The following is a 20,415-nucleotide window of genomic DNA, read 5'->3' on the forward strand; positions in this document are numbered from 1 at the left end:
GAGGAGTCCGGTCTGGGCCTACACCAGGCCCTGTAGCGGGGGCTACAGAGCCCGGTCTTCCAGGACGGTGCGACTTAGGGGCCTGGTCGCCCGCCCCATGAGCCTGGGTAAGAGAAGTCGTGTCGTCATCCATGCAGCAACCAATTTGAAAGGTTTGGGACCTGGAACCAAGGGATACCATCTACCAAGGAAGCCGAGTGCGGACCAGTGCAGGAAGCGTGCGTCGTCCCCAGCGGTGCTTCCCCTTTTCAACAGGGGAGTCCTACTACATCGTCCATTCTCCCACACTGGTGCTATTCCCCCTATCGCCCCAGCCTGGACACCCAACCATCCATTCAGGGCGGCCCCTCACAGGCGACCCCTCCAGCGGGTAGTCCGATGGCTCACAAGGCCCCTACATGGTACCCTTCAGCACGTACACCACCCAAAGAGGGGTCAAAGGGAACCCTCACCGGTCCCAGGGAGGTGTACGTGAGCCCCTCACCACGGCAAGAAGCAACACGGAGGGGAAGTAAGGGCGAAGAGGTAGAATAGTTTATTAACAGAGCTCGGGTGCATGGGGGAAGTTGTATAAAACCCTGGTTCGTGTCTCGGAGAGACTGCGGGATCCGTGTGAGGTCAGTTGAACTCCCGGTTGCAATTCTTTTAACCATGTCGTAGCACAGTCGATTAAGGAGCGTCTGGGATCATCTCGGACATAGGTTCAAACCCTCTCCACAGTCCATGTAGATTTGTTCATTTGATGCATCACGCTATTGTGATTTCTGTGTGTAATGGATATAAATAGTTTCAGCCGAGCCAATAGGTCTTCTATAGAAGAAAAAATATATAACTGCAGCCGAGTTGAGGGATAAACGTTCTTCGAAATTAGAGAAGACCATTGACTTCATTCGTGGGAAGAACTGATACAAGCAGTCATTGTTTACTGTCAAGGGAGACACCTGTGGGCCGACCTCCAAACGTCAATTGCGTTCTGGGGAAAAACGTGCTTATAAGTAATCTTTGAAAAAACAAAACAGACTGCTCATAGGTACACTTTACATTACTGTGAGGCAGGTGGTGGTGGTGGTGGTGAGGCAGGTGGTGGTGGTGAGGCAGGTGGTGGTGGTGAGGCAGGTGGTGGTGGTGAGGCAGGTGGTGGTGGTGAGGCAGGTGGTGGTGGTGGTGAGGCAGGTGGTGGTGGTGGTGAGGCAGGTGGTGGTGGTGGTGAGGCAGGTGGTGGTGGTGGTGAGGCAGGTGGTGGTGGTGGTGAGGCAGGTGGTGGTGGTGGTGAGGCAGGTGGTGGTGGTGGTGAGGCAGGTGGTGGTGGTGGTGAGGCAGGTGGTGGTGGTGGTGAGGCAGGTGGTGGTGAGGCAGGTGGTGGTGGTGGTGAGGCAGGTGGTGGTGGTAGTGAGGCAGATGGCGGTAGTGGTGAGGCAGGTGGTGGTGAGGCAAGTGGTGGTAGTGGTGAGGCAGGTGATGGTGGCGAGGCAGGTGGTGGTGGTGGTGAGGCAGATGGTGGTGGTGGTGAGGCAGATGGTGGTGGTGGTGAGGCAGATTGCGGTGGTGAGGCAGGTGGTGGTGAGGCAGGTGGTGAGGCAGGTGGTGAGGCAGGTGGTGGTGGTGGTGAGGCAAGTGGTGGTGGTGAGGCAGGTGATGGTGGTGAGGCAGGTGGTGGTGGTGGTGAGGCAGATGGTGGTGGTGGTGAGGCAGATTGCGGTGGTGAGGCAGGTGGTGGTGGTGGTGAGGCAGATTGCGGTGGTGAGGCAGGTGGTGGTGAGGCAGGTGGTGGTGGTGAGGCAGGTGGTGGTGGTGAGGCAGGTGGTGGTGGTGGTGGTGAGGCAGATGGTGGTAGTGGTGAGGCTGGTGGTGAGGCAGATGGCGGTAAGGCACGTGGTGGTGGTGAGGCTGGTGGTGGTGAGGATGGTGGTGGTGGTGGTGGTGAGGATGGTGGTGGTGGTGGTGAGGCAGGTGGTGGTGGTGAGGCAGGTGGTGGTGGTGAGGCAGGTGGCGGTAAGGCACGTGGTGGTGGTGAGGCAGATGGCGGTAAGGCACGTGGTGGTGGTGAGGCTGGTGGTGAGGCAGGTGGTGGTGGTGAGGCAAGTGGTGGTGAGGCAGGTGGTGGTGAGGCAGGTGGTGGTGAGGCAGGTGGTGGTGGTGGTGAGGCAGGTGGTGGTGGTGGTGGTGGTGGTGAGGCAGGTGGTGGTGGTGAGGTAGGTGGTGGTGGTGAGGCAGGTGGTGGTGGTGAGGCAGGTGGTGGTGGTGAGGCAGGTGGTGGTGGTGAGGCAGGTGGTGGTGGTGAGGCAGGTGGTGGTGGTGAGGCAGGTGGTGGTGGTGAGGCAGGTGGTGGTGGTGGTGAGGCAGGTGGCGTGACACAGTGAGGCAGGTGGCGTGACACAGTGAGGCAGCTGGTGGTGGTGAGGCAGGTAGTGGTGGTGAGGCAGGTGGTGGTGGTGGTGGTGGTGGTGAGGCAGGTGGTGGTGGTGGTGGTGGTGGTGAGGCAGGTGGTGGTGGTGAGGCAGGTGGTGGTGGTGGTGAGGCAGGTGGCGTGACACAGTGAGGCAGGTGGCGTGACACAGTGAGGCAGGTGGCGTGACACAGTGAGGCAGGAGTAACAAGCTGAGACACTTAGCGCGCCGTTTATCACGTGTCCAGGACCTGGTGAAGGGTAAGACCTGTACTGAAGACAACAAAGCCTTATAAATGTGCTCAGTTTGTCACATTGGCCGACCCCGTGGCCCTGAACTTGAGTGGTGGCCCTGTATGGTGGCCCCCGTGGCCCTGTACTGGAGTGGTGCTCCTGTATGGTGGCCTTGTACTGGAGTGGTGGCCCTGTATGGTGGCCCCCGTGGCTTTGAACTGGAGTGGTGGCCCTGTATGGTGGCCCCCGTGGTCCTGTACTGGAGTGGTGGCCCTGTACTGGAGTGGTGCTCCTGTATGGTGGCCCTGTACTGGAGTGGTGGCCCTGTATGGTGGCCCCCGTGGCCCTGAACTGGAGTGGTGGCCCTGTATGGTGGCCCCCGTGGTCCTGTACTGGAGTGGTGGCCCTGTATGGTGGCCCCCGTGGCCCTAAACTGGAGTGGTGGCCCTGTATGGTGGGCCCTGTACTGGAGTGGTGGCCCTGTATGGTGGGCCCTGTACTGGAGTGGTGGCCCTGTATGGTGGCCCCCATGGTCCTGTATGGTGGCCCCCGTGGTCCTGTACTGGAGTGGTGGCCCCCCATGGCCCTGTACTGGAGTGGTGGCCCCTGTGGCCCTGTACTGGAGTGGTGGCCCCTGTGGCCCTGTACTGGAGTGGTGGCCCTGTATGGTGGCCCCCGTGGTCCTGTACTGGAGTGGTGGTCCTGTACTGGAGTGGTGCTCCTGTATGGTGGCCCCCGTGGCCCTGTACGGTGGCCCCCGTGGTCCTGTACTGGAGTGGTGCTCCTGTACTGGAGTGTAAGTAATTATCAAAAGAAGGCACCAAAAATAGAAGGCTATGTAGCACCATCAAATGTGCGGGATAATCAGAGGGCGCTAAATATCACCAAGGATACCAATACGAGAACAGAAACGCTTAAGGCGAACGATGTCAAAAGTATCCGATTCACCTAGAATTCTATCGAGAGAGAAGTGACCGCGGGGGACGGTCGGAAAGCAAGACACACGCTCATCCTGGAAGTCAGGACATTCAACAAGGATATGCACGACCGTAGGAGGGACAACGCAATTTGGACAATAAGGAGCTGAGCGGCGCTCCATTAAGTGACTGAGTTAAGCGAGTATGGCCAAGACGCAACCGCGCTAGAGCCATTTCCCACCGCCGGTTACGGTGGTAGGAGGAAGGCCACGGGGGGACACACAATGCTTAAGAGTTCGCAGTTTGTTACCAACAACAGAAGACCAACAACGCTGCCAACGGGTAAGGATGGAGGAATGAATAATCGGATAAAAGTCGGAAAAAGGAATACCTTTATGGGAAATGGGACAAGAGCGGATAGCCTTCCTAGCGGCAGCATCAGCACGCTTATTTAAATTAACACCAATATGGCTGGGAACCCAGCAAAACTCCACAGATTTAAATTTACTAGAGATAAGAAACAGCCAATGTTGAATCTCGACGATAACGGGATGGACAGGATTAAAGGACCCGAGAGCCATGAGGGGCACTACGAGAGTCAACGACAATCACAAAGGAGGACTGACAACGAAAAAGCAGGAGATGGAGAGCATGGAGAATAGCATAAAGCTCCGCTGTGAAAATGCTAGTCTCCGAAGGGACGCGACACATGTAAGTGCGGTCAGGAAAAACAACGGAGTAGCCCACACCGTCTGCGGACTTAGACCCATCGGTTATGATGGAAACGGAGCGGGAGTGTGAAGAAAAGTGCTCAAGAAAAAGGCATTTCAGAACCGTAGGAGGAGTAAAAGCTTTAGTAATGCGAGTCAAGGACGTACAAAACTTCGGAAGGGGAACCCCTCCACAGGGGCAAGGGAGGAACAATACAAGGAGAAATATGAGAAAGACGAATGGAAAGAGACCTGTAAGCGAGAAAGCCGGACAGAAAGAGGAACAGGAACTACATTAGGGGTAAAAGTCAAAGCACGACAGAGGCGAAAGGAAGGATGTTGCAAGGACTGCGTCAGATAGCGAAGATAGTAGCGATCACGGCGGTCCTGGAGAGACAGGAAACCAGTATCAACATACAAGCTGAGGGTGGGAGTCGAACGAAAGGCACCAGAGCTGAGGTGCAACCCAGCATGGTGCAAAGCATCAAGATGGCGAAGAGTAGAAGGAGAAGCAGACGAATAAGCAGGGCAACCATAATCGAGTTTAGATAGGACGAGTGAGGAATGTAGAGAGGAGCGTATGCCTATCCGCCCTCCAAAGAAGTATGGGACAAAACCTTAAGGAGGGAAAGGGCCTTAAAGCATTCAATGTGGAGGTAAGAAATATGGGCTGACCAAGACAAAAGAGTGTCAAAGATTAACCCCAGAAGCATAGCGAAATCCTTGTACACAAGGGGATGTCCATAAAGAGACAAAGAGGGACGAAGAATGACACGCTTCCGAGTAAAAAGTCATAGCACAAGTCTTAGATGCAGAAAGCTTGAAGCCATGATCGGTGGCCCAAGACAACCGCATCAATCGCAATTTGAAGCCGCAGTTGAAGGAGAGGAGAATCATCACCCCGACAGCACAGGGAAAGATCGTCTACATAGAGAGTGGAGAAGACGCCAGAAGGAAGGGAGGAAAGAAGACCATTGAGAGCAAAAAGAAAAAGAGTAGTGCTCAGAACACTACCTTGGGGCACACCCTCATATTGCCGAAAAGGGGCAGAGTGTGTCCTCAGGGACTGACGACGACTCCCAGACCCGATTAAACAGACTCAGTAAATACCGAGACGACCAAGGAGGGAGATGTTGAAGCATCTCAACTCCTGCCATCGGAGCCTGCCGCCATAGAACCGCAGAGGGCCAGGGCAGACTGGAGCTCAGAGATAGAGAAGGGATCGTTATGGGGAAAGCAGAAATAAGTACAGAAATCCAAAGGACGAGATTCAAGAGGAGGCTAACGAAGAAGGAAGTATTGGGGGAGATGAGAATCAGAGCTAACAGACGAAAAGTGGGAACCCAATTCGGTTGCAACCTGCAACGGGTCCGCCACAAGAGTACCACCGAGGTGAAGGACCGAAGAGACATCGGGAACAAACTTACCCGCTATCTTGCGGATACGTTTCCAGATCAGCGGGAGAGGAGTGTCAGACGTGATTCGTGGAGACACAAGACATTCAACATGCACGTTTAGCCGTACAGATGGTCCTACGGGCCACCCCACTTGCCTTCCGAAACAAAAGAAAAGAGTCAGGCGTCTGCCGGCGACGATGTCTCTTCCAGGCTGCACGCTTACAGCGGACAGCCCGAGCACAGTCCACATTCCACCAATGAACGCACTTCCGCGTTCCGCGAGAGGAATAGAGTGGAGAGCAGCGTCGAAGACGGCCATAAAAAAGGAGAAGGGCACGAGGGAGAGGCAGAATGGAAAGGTCAGAGATAGTAGCACGGATGGTAAAGAGGGGCCAGTCAGCCTCGGCAAATTGCCACCTAGGGAAGGAGAGGGGAGGGGTGAAAAGAGAAAATGAAACAAGGATAGGAAAATGGTCACTGCCATGTAGGTCATCAAGAACCTGCCACTCAAAATCTAAGGAAAGGGGAGACGAACAAAGAGAAAGATCAAGAGAGGAAAGGGAGCGAGTCCAAGAGTCCAAATGAGTAGGCTCACCAGAATTCAGAAGAGACAGGGAAGGAGAGAGGATGAACGGTTCAAGAAGGCGACCTTGAGTGTTTATCAGAACATCACCCCAAAGGTTATGTCGACAATTGAAATCACCCAGCAGGAGCACAGGCTCCGGCAAGGGGTCCAGTAGGTGTGTAAGATCAGGAAGAGAAAGCGGGACACTCTGGGGGAGATGAATGGAACAAACCGTGTACTATTTCTTCACAGAGATTAGAGCAGCAGAACAATGGAGAGGCGAAGGAAAAAGTAAGGCGACAAAGGGAACATCAGAGCAGAAGAGTTAGGAGACCCAGCAACAGCTGGGGGGAGGGGAAGAGAAAGGAATAGCCACGAAAGGACGAGCACCAAGCATCGACTCCTTGAGACAGACACAAAGGGGCGAAAATCGTGAAAGTAGAAGTTGGAGTTCAAGGAAATTGGTGTAATAACCACAAATGTTCCATTGAAGAATAGACATCAACAGGAAGAGAAAGGACAGCAACAGAGAACAAGGAAGAAACAAAGGTAAAAGAGGAACATAGCACGTTAAAGAAGATCAGGGTCGGGATAAGGGTCAGCTAAGTTAGGGTTAGGGGGCATTAGTAAACTGAGCAAAGACGGAGGGAAGGAAGCGGGAGAACAGACCAGAGGTGGACGGGCGGGGTCCGGAGGAGGAGACAACCGAGAGGAGCAGTCAAGGACAGCAGCAGAAAGAGGGGAGCGCACCTCAGCAAGGGCAGCAACTGAGAGGGAAGCAGGGGCCAAAGAAACCTCCATAGCAGGAACAGGGGGCTCTACCACCGAAACGGGAGGGATAGTAGCGAGAGAATCAGAAGTAGGGGCTGAGGAAGAAAGCGAAGCCTTCTTACCTGCCAGGGAGGAGGAAGGAGAGGAGCCAGGCTTACGCTTCTGACTCAGAGACAGGCGTCCCAGCAACAACGTACTGGGCAACAGATTCCAGCATCTCAACAGGAGAAGCAGAATGAGAGCAGACACGATGGCCGTTGGGTGAGTGATGGACATCAGCTCACACCAACAGGCGGCATGTAGAGCCAATAGACTGAGGAGAAGGACGGGAAAGAGGATCGGAGGGAGACGAGGAAGAAGACACAGGAGACACGACAGACTGGGTATAAAGGGGAACCCCAGACAGAGAGCCATGAGGAGGACCCTTCGGGACAGAACGCAAAGGAACAGAGATGGCGGCGGTGGGCATGTCTGGGTCTAAAGCCCAGAAACGGTTGTGAGATAGAGGAAGGCGGGAAGGATGAGGAGAGGAAGAGCGCAACATGCTAGCATAAGAGACGTTAGCGTAAGGCGGGAGACGGCGAACTTAGCGCCTCGCCTCAGGAAAAGACAAACATTCCCGGTGCTTCAAGTTGAGGATGGCCGACTCAAGCTTGTAATGCACACATGCGTGGGAGAAGGCAGGGTGGGCCTCACCACAATTGAGGCAGCGAGCCTGGGGAGAAGTGCACTCCGACTTAGAGTGACCCTCGTCCCCACACACAGAACAGAGAGAGACAGTACTGGAGCAGCGGAGGGCTCCATGCCCAAACCTCCAGCACCTATTACAGACCCGAGGAGAGGGAATGTACTCCTGCACAGAACATCTGGCACCAGCAAGAATGACAGAGGGCGGAAGGGTCCTACCATCAAAGGTAATCTTCACAACCCGAAGGGGCCGACGGCGACGACCACGAGGGGGACGAGTAAACGTGTCTACCTGGAAGACAGAATGGCCCTGGGCTTCGAGGATATGCCGAATACCATCGTGGCAGTCCTGCAGATTCCGAACACCGGTTGCAACATGGGGCGGGAGGAGAATAGTGCCAACACTGGCATTCAACTGAGCGTTCTTGGAGACCCGAACAGGGGTCTCATCAAGGCAGGATAAGGCAGCCAAGCGGGAGGCTGCATCCTGAGAAGGAGCAGCAACGACACGTGTACTGAGACGAGTGGGGTTGAAAGTAACAGACGCATCCACGGAATCAACAAGATGCCTATGGAGGGAGAAATCGTCAGGAGGCGTAGAATCAAGAGGGAGGAGATCAAAGTATTTGGCCCACGAAGCAGGACCAAACAAGGCCTGATACGTATCAGTACGGGAAGGAATCGAGCGAGTGCGACCGTGGCGCGGACGGCGTTGAGAACCACCCAGAGAGAGAGAGAGAGGGGTTAAAAGGCGCAGTAAAGCAATTAGAACAATAACAAACCAGTCTCAGACACCATTCTTCTTCCGTACCAAAATCTTTTAACAGGTTAAACATCAAGTCTCTGCACACACTCTCAAACATTCTCTGTATTTATAAAACTCTTAACTGCAATGCCACTCCTGACCGTAAGCGCTTCCTAGAAGGCTGAAACTGAACTCACTACCACCACACGAGAAACAATCTTTGATATTCCTAAAGTGAGACTCAACCAAAGCAGAAATGCTTTGCTAATCAAGGGTCCCAACTTGTGGAATGACCTGCCAAATGTACATAAAACTTGTACGTCTCCCAGTTAGTTTAGTTGATTTATTATGCACCCCATACCCATCTTGTGGGCGGTAGTGGAAAGGGTTACAGAGGCACATAATGGGCTCAGGGACTGAACCCCACAATTCATTTAGCTAAGCAAGTTAAAGTTTTGATGGGCTAGTTACAAAATTCAATGCGCATCGTCACATCATCAATGGGCTCGAGATCGACCTCAAGTACAGTTTCTAAATTAAGCAACAGACATATGTGGAGAGCTAGTGTCACAATTGATATGTTTGTCCTGCACACCGCCCCCCATCCAGTGGGCAGCGGTGGATAGGTTACAATCACTCTTAGTTACTACCTACAGTTAGCAAACTGGGGATATTTGGCAAAAATTTCTGGCAGCAGATCATTTTGAATGAAATATTTAGACATCTCTGGAACATTGGTTATAGAATTGTCTGAATTCACGTATCTTTTCGCACCCCATCACATAGTGACGGAGGGTGTGCGAATAATTTTGTTGACACAGTTTACATTTGGTCAGGTCTACATCAGCAGATAATGAGAATTCCCAGAGATATTTAGGCAGTTTAACAGAGAAACTAAAAAATATCTACTTAACATCTTATAAAAAAAAACAAATTTGTCTTACTAAAACTCTATGCCTTACTGTCATCTAGTGTAAGATGTCATATAAGTAAATTTACAGTTGTAGAGAGTGGCGGTTTAGTTAAAAAACTGCCAACCGTAAGACGTTGCAAGCTTCTAGCTTATTATGAGAAGATAATACGAAAGTTGATTAAGTGGGAAGGAAGCTAGAAGGTTATACAATAGGTTAGGTTATTATTTAGGAGAACGGTGGCTGGTTAATAATGTAAAGTCATTACTGTAAGAGAGTTGGGTCAGACGCGCGCCGCCACGGGTGGAGGAGCAGGACTTTGACAATGGCTTTGACACTATAAGGGAAGTGTCTTACCGAAACCCGTTTATTATCTAGTGCTTTCCTGGCCAGAAAAGTAGGTAGATATATAGGGTGAAGCCGGTTAGGACACGTGGCGAGATATTCAGGGAAATATTCCTTGGACCTTAAATCATAAATTATAACTAGATTTTCCCCTGATAGAGCTATCATATTAGGTTACTACTATTTATTGTGTGGGCGCTTTGACAGGTGTAACTAAAGAGGAACAAGAATTACTAGTTATCTAGTACTCCAGTACATGAGTTGGAGCCTGAGTAAGGCCAGCCTCATGTACTCACTCATGAGTACATGAGTGAGTGAGTGAGGCCAGCCTCACCGTTTTGCATTCATAAACAGGGGGTTTGGCGGGTGCATGGTATCACTTTTGGGTCTTTGGAGGCGGGCTAGTTTATTACTGAAAAACGGTTTACACACGACTCGCAACTGATGACGTTCGAACACTTCCGGAACAAGTGCATCACTGACGACTTTTGTTCGAACCACAACGCTGTAAATGCTTCACCCACGTACTACAAATACAAATAATCGCCAACAGAACCTAAACACCCAACCTAACCTATGCCTATATATGCACAACATGCTAATTTTATTATAATTTTAATTTATATTTGAGAAAATTCCCGTTTTGAATAAACAGCATGTTAAAATTTATTAATGCGTGTGTGGGGTCGACCGCTGGATGTGATGGACTTGAGTCGAAGACGGGTTGCAAGTTATCAACATACAATAAGGACGGTAAAACCCTGAGGTTACTTACCGTTAGTTACGCGTTGGATCGTGCCACGTCGAAAATGAACTTCTGAACGGCCTTCTTCCACAAAGTGAGGCGTAATCGGCCAATACGTGCCGAGTTTGTCACGGCTTGTGGCAGTTGACGGGGTCCAAGATGGCCTCCTCCTTCCCTCCCCAACTCACGTTTCTGTGTGAAGTTAGCAACTGATGTTCAAATCGGGAGTGGCTATTAAATTATTTCTGGTCTTAAGATTAACTTTATTTTAATAATCTAGTCGACCATTAGAATATTAACTCTGATTTCTTCCAATTCGATTAATAATGATAATTAAGAGTGACGTAGCCTCATGGTCTCATGACACAGTGGGGAGGTTGTGGCAGAATTATGGCGCCAGATTTAAAAATCTGTGGCCAGACTCACGAAGCAGTTACGCAAGTACTTAAGAACGTGTACATCTTTCCTCAATCTTTGACGGCTTTGGTTACATTTATTGAACAGTTTACAAGCATGAAAACCTCCCAATCAACTGTTGTTATTGTTATAAACAGCCTCCTGGTGCTTCGAAGCTCATTAACTGTTTAATAATTGTAAACAAAGCCGCCAAAGATTGAGAAAAGATGTACAAGGGCCAGATTCACGAAAGCAGTTACGCAAGTACTTACGAACGTGTACATCTTTCCTCAATCTTTGACGGCTTTGGTTATATTTATTAAACAGTTTACAAGCATGAAACTTTCTATTTAACTGTTGTTATTGTTATAAACAGCCTCCTGGTGCTTCGGAGCTCATTAACTGTTTATTAATTGGAAACAAAGCCGCCAAAGATTGAGAAAAGATTTACACGTTCGTAAGTGCTTGCATAAGTGCTTTCGTGAATCTGGCTGCAGGTTCGTAAGTGCATGCGTAACTGCTTCGTGAATCTGGCCCCTGGCTACAGCGCATTTTAATTAAACTTATTATTTATGAACAAATGACGAATCCCCTTAGCTATATATTATTACAAATATTTATTTCGTTGTTAATGATATTGCAAGTGGGAAATATTTCTCACATTTGTACCCAGAGTGATAATTTGTAGTTAGACAGTAGTGGTGATGTAAATAGTTGAGCAGCAGCAACAACAACAACAACAACAACAGCAGCAGCAGCAGCAGCAGCAGCAGCAGCAGCAGCAGCAGCAGCAGCAGCATCAGCAGCAGCAGGGAGGGAATAATGTGACCATCAGGACGCTGGTCACGTGTCCACAGTGTGAATTACGAGGTGTGAGAAACTATTATTTCCAATTAAGATGTTTATGTATGTTCCTTGTATACCATCATGTTATACACTGCGAGGGTGGAGGTCTGGTGTATGATTACTCTTAAGGGTTCCTGTCTCCTGCACAAATTACATTTAGGCTCAAGTTGGTACATGTTGATATCTGATATAATTACCAATATGTGGGTGACTTTTCAGGGAGTGTTAAGTTAACGTTCATAGTTGCGACCCATCATATCCCCAGAGCGCCATCTATTGCCAGCCGTGTGCGTCAATACGGCACACACTATTAACCAATAGGGGTGGAGCCCTGCCCTGATGGTACACCTCACAACACACTTGTTCACTGTAAAGTCATGTCGGGGCCAGGTCAAGGTCTGGGCTCTAAGAGACTCGAACTCTGGTCCCCACACGTGCGAGGCTGAAGCTCTCATCTTCATATATACCTTTTACAAGGTATATATTCTTAGTGAGGGAGGGATGATGTTTAGTGCGTACTTACGAAACAGAACTTGCATATTTCTTGGTCTGCACTTAACAATTCATAAAAGGAATATTATTTTGCCTGAAATTCAGCCCCTTATTGGGAATTATATAATGTTGGTGTGGACACAGAGTGCTGGCATGAGAGGAACAGGTTGGGATCCCAGACCAATACTCGACTGCCTCTGCCGACTAACAAGGCAGTTCACGGCCACGGACCTGACTCCACCCCTGTGTGTGGAGGACTTAAGAGTGTAAGTAGCTTGTCATTGATATAGTAGTGGTATGCCCTCCAGGTCACTACAGGCGCAGGATGCGGTCATTACGTGTACACACACACACACACAGACAGGCACCGCCAAATACCAATATTATATTATGGAAGTATTGAGTAAAGTATAACCTTCACAGTATGAAATTATTGGGCGTGTAGCCGGCGCTGACCGAGGCGGTAATGGCTCGCTTCCTAAATGGCTAGTGAGTTAGGCAGCACTCTGTATTTACTATTTGTATTCTGTAGAATCGAGTTATTAGCTCTTGGACCCCGCCTTTCTAACCAATTTATTTTTCTTATGTTATGTCTTATTTATTATTTATTCATTTATTTATTTATTTATATATATACGTCTATTATATATATTTCTCTTACACACTTGAACTTGAACAAAGAGCCAAAGCTGAACTCCCGCAAGCACAGCTAGGTGAATACACACACACACACACACACACACACACACAGCAGCCCGTAGCAGCTGTCTAACTCCCAGGTACCTATTTACTGCTAAGTGAATATGGGGCATCAGGGTAAAAGAAACTCTGCCCATTTGTTAACGCGTCCGCCGGGGATCGATCCTCAGACCCTAGGATTACGAATCCCGAGCGCAGTCCACTCAGCCATCCAGGCTCCCTGTGTGTGTGTGTGTGTGTACTCACCTATTTGTACTCACCTATTTGTGCTTGCGGGGGTTGAGCTTTGGCTCTTTGGTCCCGCCTCTCAACTGTCAATCAACTGGTGTACAGGTTCTGAGCCTACTGGGCTCTATCATATCTACATTTAAAACTGTGTATGGAGTCAGCCTCCACCACATCACTGCCTAATGCATTCCATCCGTTAACTACTCTGACACTGAAAAAGTTCCTTCTAACGTCTCTGTGGCTCATGTGGGTACTCAGTTTCCACCTGTGTCCCCTTGTTCGCGTCCCACCAGTGTTGAATAGTTTATCCTTGTTTACCCGGTCGATTCCTCTGAGGATTTTGTAGGTTGTGATCATGTCTCCCCTTACTCTTCTGTCTTCCAGTGTCGTAAGGTGCATTTCCCGCAGCCTTTCCTCGTAACTCATGCCTCTTAGTTCTGGGACTAGTCTAGTGGCATACCTTTGGACTTTTTCCAGCTTCGTCTTGTGCTTGACAAGGTACGGGCTCCATGCTGGGGCCGCATACTCCAGGATTGGTCTTACATATGTGGTGTACAAGATTCTGAATGATTCCTTACACAGGTTCCTGAACGCTGTTCTGATGTTAGCCAGCCTCGCATATGCCGCAGACGTTATTCTTTTGATGTGGGCTTCAGGAGACAGGTTTGGTGTGATATCAACTCCTAGATCTTTCTCTCTGTTCGTTTCATTAAGTACTTCATCTCCTATTCTGTATCCTGTGTTTGGCCTCCTATTTCCAACACCTAGTTTCATTACTTTGCATTTACTCGGGTTGAACTTCAACAGCCATTTGTTGGACCATTCACTCAGTCTGTCTAGGTCATCTTGTAGCCTCCTACTATCGTCCTCAGTTTCAATCCTCCTCATAATTTTTGCATCATCGGCAAACATTGAGAGAAACGATTCTATACCCTCTGGAAGATCATTTACATATATCAGAAACAGTATAGGTCCAAGGACTGACCCCTGCGGTACTCCACTCGTAACGTCTCGCCAATCTGAGACCTCACCCCTCACACTGACTCGTTGTCTCCTGTTACTTAGGTACTCCTGTATCCAACGGAGTACCTTCCCTTTCACTCCAGCCTGCATCTCCAGTTTTTTCACTTGCCTCTTGTATGGCACTGTGTCAAAGGCTTTCTGATAATCCAAAAATATGCAGTCTGCCCACCCTTCTCTTTCTTGCCTTATTTTTGTTGCCTGGTCGTAGAATTCAAGTAACCCTGTGAGGCAGGACCTGCCATCCCTGAATCCATGTTGATGCTGTGTTACAAAGTTCTTTCGCTCCAGGTGCTCCACTAGCTTTCTTCGCACAATCTTCTCCATCATCTTGCATGGTATGCAGGTTAGGGACACTGGTCTGTAATTCAGTGCCTCCTGTCTATCCCCTTTCTTGTATATCGGGACTACGTTAGCTGCTTTCCAAATTTCTGGCAGTTCCCCTGTTGCCAGTGATTTGTTATACACCATGGAGAGCGGGAGGCACAGTTCTTCTGCTCCTTCCTTTAGTATCCAAGGGAAGATTCCATCTGGGCCTATAGCCTTTGTCACATCCAATTCTAGTAAACACTTCCTTACTTCCCCGCTGGTAATCTCAAACTCTTCCAGTGGTTCCTGGTTAGCTATTCCCTCTCTTATCTCTGGGATTTCTCCTTGCTCTAAGGTGAAGACCTCTTGGAATTTCTTATTCAGTTCCTCACACACTTCCTTGTCGTTTGTAGTGAATCCTTCTGCCCCTATCCTTAATTTCATAACCTGTTCCTTTACTGTTGTTTTTCTCCTGATGTGCCTATGCAGCAATTTAGGCTGAGTCTTTGCCTTGCTTGCGATGTCATTTTCGTATTGTCTTTCTGCCTCTCTTCTCATCCTGACATATTCATTCCTGGCATTCTGGTATCTTTTTCTGCTCTCCAGTGTCCTGTTATTCCTATAGTTTCTCCATGCCCTTTTACTTTGCTCTTTAGTAATTAAATACATCAATCTAAACACTATGTTCATGATGTTCATGTGTGTGTGTGTGTTTACTAGTTGTGTTTTTACGGGGGTTGAGCTTTGCTCTTTCGGCCCGCCTCTCAACTGTCAATCAACTGTTTTACTAACTACTTTTTTTTTTCCCCCACACCACACACACACACACACCCCAAGAAGCAGCCCGTGACAGCTGACTAACTCCCAGGTACCTATTTACTGCTAGGTAACAGGGGCATTCAGGGTGAAAGAAACTTTGCCCATTTGTTTCTGCCTCGTGCGGGAATCGAACCCGCGCCACAGAATTACGAATCCTGCGCGCTATCCACCAGGCTACGAGGCCCCTATGTGTGTGTGTGTGTGTGTGTGTGTGTGTGTGTGTGTGTGTGTGTGTGTGTGTGTGTGTGTGTGTGTAACACAAACAAGGAGCAAAGACTTCAAGCTCAACAAGCCACAATGGAGGACTGAAAACAAATGATACTTTTTCCCCCACTGGGTTATAAACCCAAGGAACCGCCTACCCGCCCAAGCCGTAAACACCGCAACATCGCTTCAATCCCAGACACAGATGGATACAATCATCAGGGCAAATGGAAGGACCACTAGTGATGGCGGCCCTCGGGTACATCCAGGTGTGTGTGTGTGTGTGTGTGTGGTAATGTAGGTCAGGAGGAACCCGGGTGGTGGAAGCCTCGCCCCCCACCAAGCACGAGGGTGGTGGAAGCCTCCCGCACCACCAAGCACGAGGGTGGTGGAAGCCTCCCGCACCACCAAGCACGAGGGTGGTGGAAGCCTCCCGCACCACCAAGCACGAGGGTGGTGGAAGCCTCCCGCACCACCAAGCACGAGGGTGGTGGAAGCCTCCCGCACCACCAAGCACGAGGGTGGTGGAAGCCTCCCGCACCACCAAGCACGAGGGTGGTGGAAGCCTCCCGCACCACCAAGCACGAGGGTGGTGGAAGCCTCCCGCACCACCAAGCACGAGGGTGGTGGAAGCCTCCCGCACCACCAAGCACGAGGGTGGTGGAAGCCTCCCGCACCACCAAGCACGAGGGTGGTGGAAGCCTCCCGCACCACCAAGCACGAGGGTGGTGGAAGCCTCCCGCACCACCAAGCACGAGGGTGGTGGAAGCCTCCCGCACCACCAAGCACGAGGGTGGTGGAAGCCTCCCGCACCACCAAGCACGAGGGTGGTGGAAGCCTCGCCCACCACCAAGCACGATGGTGGTGGAAGCCTCGCCCACCACCAAGCACGAGGGTGGTGGAAGCCTCGTCCACCACCAAGCACGATGGTGGTGGAAGCCTCGCCCACCACCAAGCACGATGGTGGTGGAAGCCTCGCCCACCACCAAGCACGAGGGTGGTGGAAGCCTCGTCCACCACCAAGCACGATGGTGGTGGAAGCCTCGCCCACCACCAAGCACGAGGGTGGTGGAAGCCTCGCCCACCACCAAGCACGATGGTGGTGGAAGCCTCGCCCACCACCAAGCACGATGGTGGTGGAAGCCTCGCCCACCACCAAGCACGAGGGTGGTGGAAGCCTCGCCCACCACCAAGCACGAGGGTGGTGGAAGCCTCGTCCACCACCAAGCACGATGGTGGTGGAAGCCTCGCCCACCACCAAGCACGATGGTGGTGGAAGCCTCGCCCACCACCAAGCACGATGGTGGTGGAAGCCTCGCCCACCACCAAGCACGATGGTGGTGGAAGCCTCGCCCACCACCAAGCACGAGGGTGGTGGAAGCCTCCCGCACCACCAAGCACGAGGGTGGTGGAAGCCTCCCGCACCACCAAGCACGAGGGTGGTGGAAGCCTCCCGCACCACCAAGCACGAGGGTGGTGGAAGCCTCCCGCACCACCAAGCACGAGGGTGGTGGAAGCCTCCCGCACCACCAAGCACGAGGGTGGTGGAAGCCTCCCGCACCACCAAGCACGAGGGTGGTGGAAGCCTCCCGCACCACCAAGCACGAGGGTGGTGGAAGCCTCCCGCACCACCAAGCACACGGCTGGTGGAAGCCTCCCGCACCACCAAGCACACGGCTGGTGGAAGCCTCCCGCACCACCAAGCACGAGGGTGGTGGAAGCCTCCCGCACCACCAAGCACGATGGTGGTGGAAGCCTCCCGCACCACCAAGCACACGGCTGGTGGAAGCCTCCCGCACCACCAAGCACGAGGATGGTGGAAGCCTCCCGCACCACCAAGCACGAGGGTGGTGGAAGCCTCCCGCACCATCAAGCACACGGCTGGTGGAAGCCTCCCGCACCACCAAGCACGAGGGTGGTGGAAGCCTCCCGCACCACCAAGCACGAGGGTGGTGGAAGCCTCGCCCACCACCAAGCACGAGGGTGGTGGAAGCCTCCCGCACCATCAAGCACACGGCTGGTGGAAGCCTCCCGCACCACCAAGCACGAGGGTGGTGGAAGCCTCGCGCACCACCAAGCACGAGGGTGGTGGAAGCCTCCCGCACCATCAAGCACACGGCTGGTGGAAGCCTCCCGCACCACCAAGCACACGGTTGGTGGAAGCCTCGCCCACCACCAAGCACGAGGGTGGTGGAAGCCTCCCGCACCACCAAGCACACGGTTGGTGGAAGCCTCGCCCACCACCAAGCACGAGGGTGGTGGAAGCCTCGCCCAACACCAAGCACGAGGGTGGTGGAAGCCTCGCCCACCACCAAGCACGAGGGTGGTGGAAGCCTCGCCCACCACCAAGCACGAGGGTGGTGGAAGCCTCCCGCACCATCAAGCACACGGCTGGTGGAAGCCTCCCGCACCACCAAGCACACGGCTGGTGGAAGCCTCGCCCACCACCAAGCACGAGGGTGGTGGAAGCCTCGCCCACCACCAAGCACGAGGGTGGTGGAAGCCTCGCCCACCACCAAGCACGAGGGTGGTGGAAGCCTCGCCCACCACTAATGGACCGCAGGTAAAGCAGCACATAAACACATTAACATTAAACAGTTCAGCCGAAGCTAAATTAAAAACAAAACCATTTTTCCGCCTCCCAGAAAGCACTTGTCCAGGAGGAGCTTCATATTAAATACATCAATCTAAACACTATGTTCATGATGTTCATAATTATAAACTGTATTTTAAATACTGTATTGTTGTATTTAATATTAATGTTACAGCCCCAAACTGAACCTAAACTATCCTCCCTAGGCCTAATGTGAAGCCTAATATAATACATATATGTGCATGGAACATTTATTTTGGCTGTTAGCTTAATTTTATTTTTAAATTTGGTTGTCTTCACTTTTAAGACTCTATAGTGGATAGTACCAAATTCTAGTATTTAATTGTCCACTACGTCAATATACGCACGATGGTGCACCCAGTTACAACATGAACTATCTCAACACGAGGTTCTAATATTATTATTAATGCAATTACCTAAATTTTAGTTGATTATACAATTCAGTATATTAAAATCTGGCTAGTTGTGGGTCGAGATTTGTTTTATATTTTATTAATATTAATATATATATATATATATATATATATATATATATATATATATATATATATATATATATATATATATATATATATATATAAACAAACTCCTACGACGATTACTCTCGTGTTCCTGAGTCTCTCCCTTCCGCCCTTCTCTCAACCCCCGCCCCCCCCCCCCTCTTTCCAATCTCCCCCCCCCCCCTTTCCAATCCTCACTCTCCCCCCCCCCCCCCCCTCGCACACTTTTGTGAAAGTGAAGCAGGACGGGGGGGGGGGGGGGTCTAATTACCGTCAGGAGTCGCCCCCCCCCCCCCCCAGACGCGCGCCTTAACCCACTGGACCACGATGTGCTACACGTAAATTAACCTGGCGTCCACACGTATCCACCACCATCCACCACTATCCACCAGGAGTCTTGGGGCATCGGGCTGGAAGCCAGTCCCGGGTTGTACCATCACCCGTGTACACTCCCTTGTTAGTCCTCGCCCAAATGTTCCCTTCAGATACACTAGGAGATGTTTAGGTGACTACGCATGGTACAGGTGTCTACACACACACATGGTACAGGTGTCTACACACACACATACGGTACAGGTGTCTACACACACACACACGGTACAGGTGTCTACACACACACGGTACAGGTGTCTACACACACACGGTGCAGGTGTCTACACACACACACACACACACACACACACACACGGTGCAGGTGTCTACACACACACACACACACGGTGCAGGTGTCTACACACACACACACACACGGTGCAGGTGTCTACACACACACACACGGTGCAGGTGTCTACACACACACACACACACACGGCGCAGGTGTCTACACACACACACACACGGCGCAGGTGTCTACACACACACATACGGTACAGGTGTCTACACACACACACACACACGGTGCAGGTGTCTACACACACACACGGTACAGGTGTCTATACACACACACGGTGCAGGTGTCTACACACACACACACACACGGTGCAGGTGTCTACACACACACACACACACGGTGCAGGTGTCTACACACACACACACACACACACGGTGCAGGTGTCTACACACACATACGGTGCAGGTGTCTACACACACATACGGTACAGGTGTCTACACACACATGGTACAGGTGTCTACACACACATGGTACAGGTGTCTACACACACATGGTACAGGTGTCATCCACAGGTACGTTGGTAAACAGTGATTCTACGTCCTGGGTATGTGTATGGAAATGTCAAGACACACAAGCCTGGAAATCCACTTCGGCCAATCATCAGGAAGATACCCACACCCACGTACAGACTGGCGAAGCGACTCAACAGCTTGCTGACTCCTTATATACCTTGTGCTTTCAGCCTGAAGTCTCCAAAGGAATTTGTTGACTTACTGCGGGGAACACGGGCCACAGTGACAAGAGCCTCGTTGGACGTAGAATCACTGTTTACCAACATACCTGTGGATGAAACAATCGGGATGATAGCGGACAAAGTGTATCGTGATCCGGCCTATACTCCTCTTGACATACCAGAAAAAATTCTAAGGAAACTACTCCAAGCTTGTACTAAAGAGGCACCCTTCTTGAGCCCTGATGGGCACATGTATAAGCAAGTAGATGGGGTCGCTATGGGTTCTCCCCTAGGTGTCCTGTTTGCGAACTTCTACATGGGTACCATTGAACAGAAGGTCTTAGTTGGCATGAACTTGAGGCCTGCCATATACTGCAGATATGTTGACATTTTTACACAAGTACCTGATGTCAGACGTCTGCAGGAGCTGAAGGAGGCATTCGAGCAGAATTCTGTGTTGAGTTTCACTTACGAGATGGAGAAGGATGGGAAGCTGCCCTTTCTAGATGTAACAGTCACTGAAAGGAGCAGA

The 20,415-nt window shown here is 51.0% G+C and overlaps 1 protein-coding gene across 1 annotated transcript in view; it reads right to left on the minus strand.

Moving 5' to 3' along the window:
* Positions 1–458: 458 nt before the first annotated feature.
* The window catches only part of LOC138358791 (uncharacterized), a 42,836-nt gene continuing 22,879 nt past the window's right edge, over positions 459–20,415 (minus strand). Inside the window, exons 2-3 of the mRNA XM_069316967.1 lie at positions 10,444–10,605; positions 459–3,409 (exon numbers count right to left, since the gene is read on the minus strand). Coding sequence (XP_069173068.1) covers positions 1,043–3,202 — 2,160 coding nt within the window. The 5' untranslated portion in view covers positions 3,203–3,409; positions 10,444–10,605 and the 3' untranslated portion in view covers positions 459–1,042. The remainder of the gene's footprint in view (positions 3,410–10,443; positions 10,606–20,415) is intronic.

Source organism: Procambarus clarkii, chromosome 86, assembly GCF_040958095.1.
Source record: "Procambarus clarkii isolate CNS0578487 chromosome 86, FALCON_Pclarkii_2.0, whole genome shotgun sequence".
Taxonomy (NCBI): domain Eukaryota; kingdom Metazoa; phylum Arthropoda; class Malacostraca; order Decapoda; family Cambaridae; genus Procambarus; species Procambarus clarkii.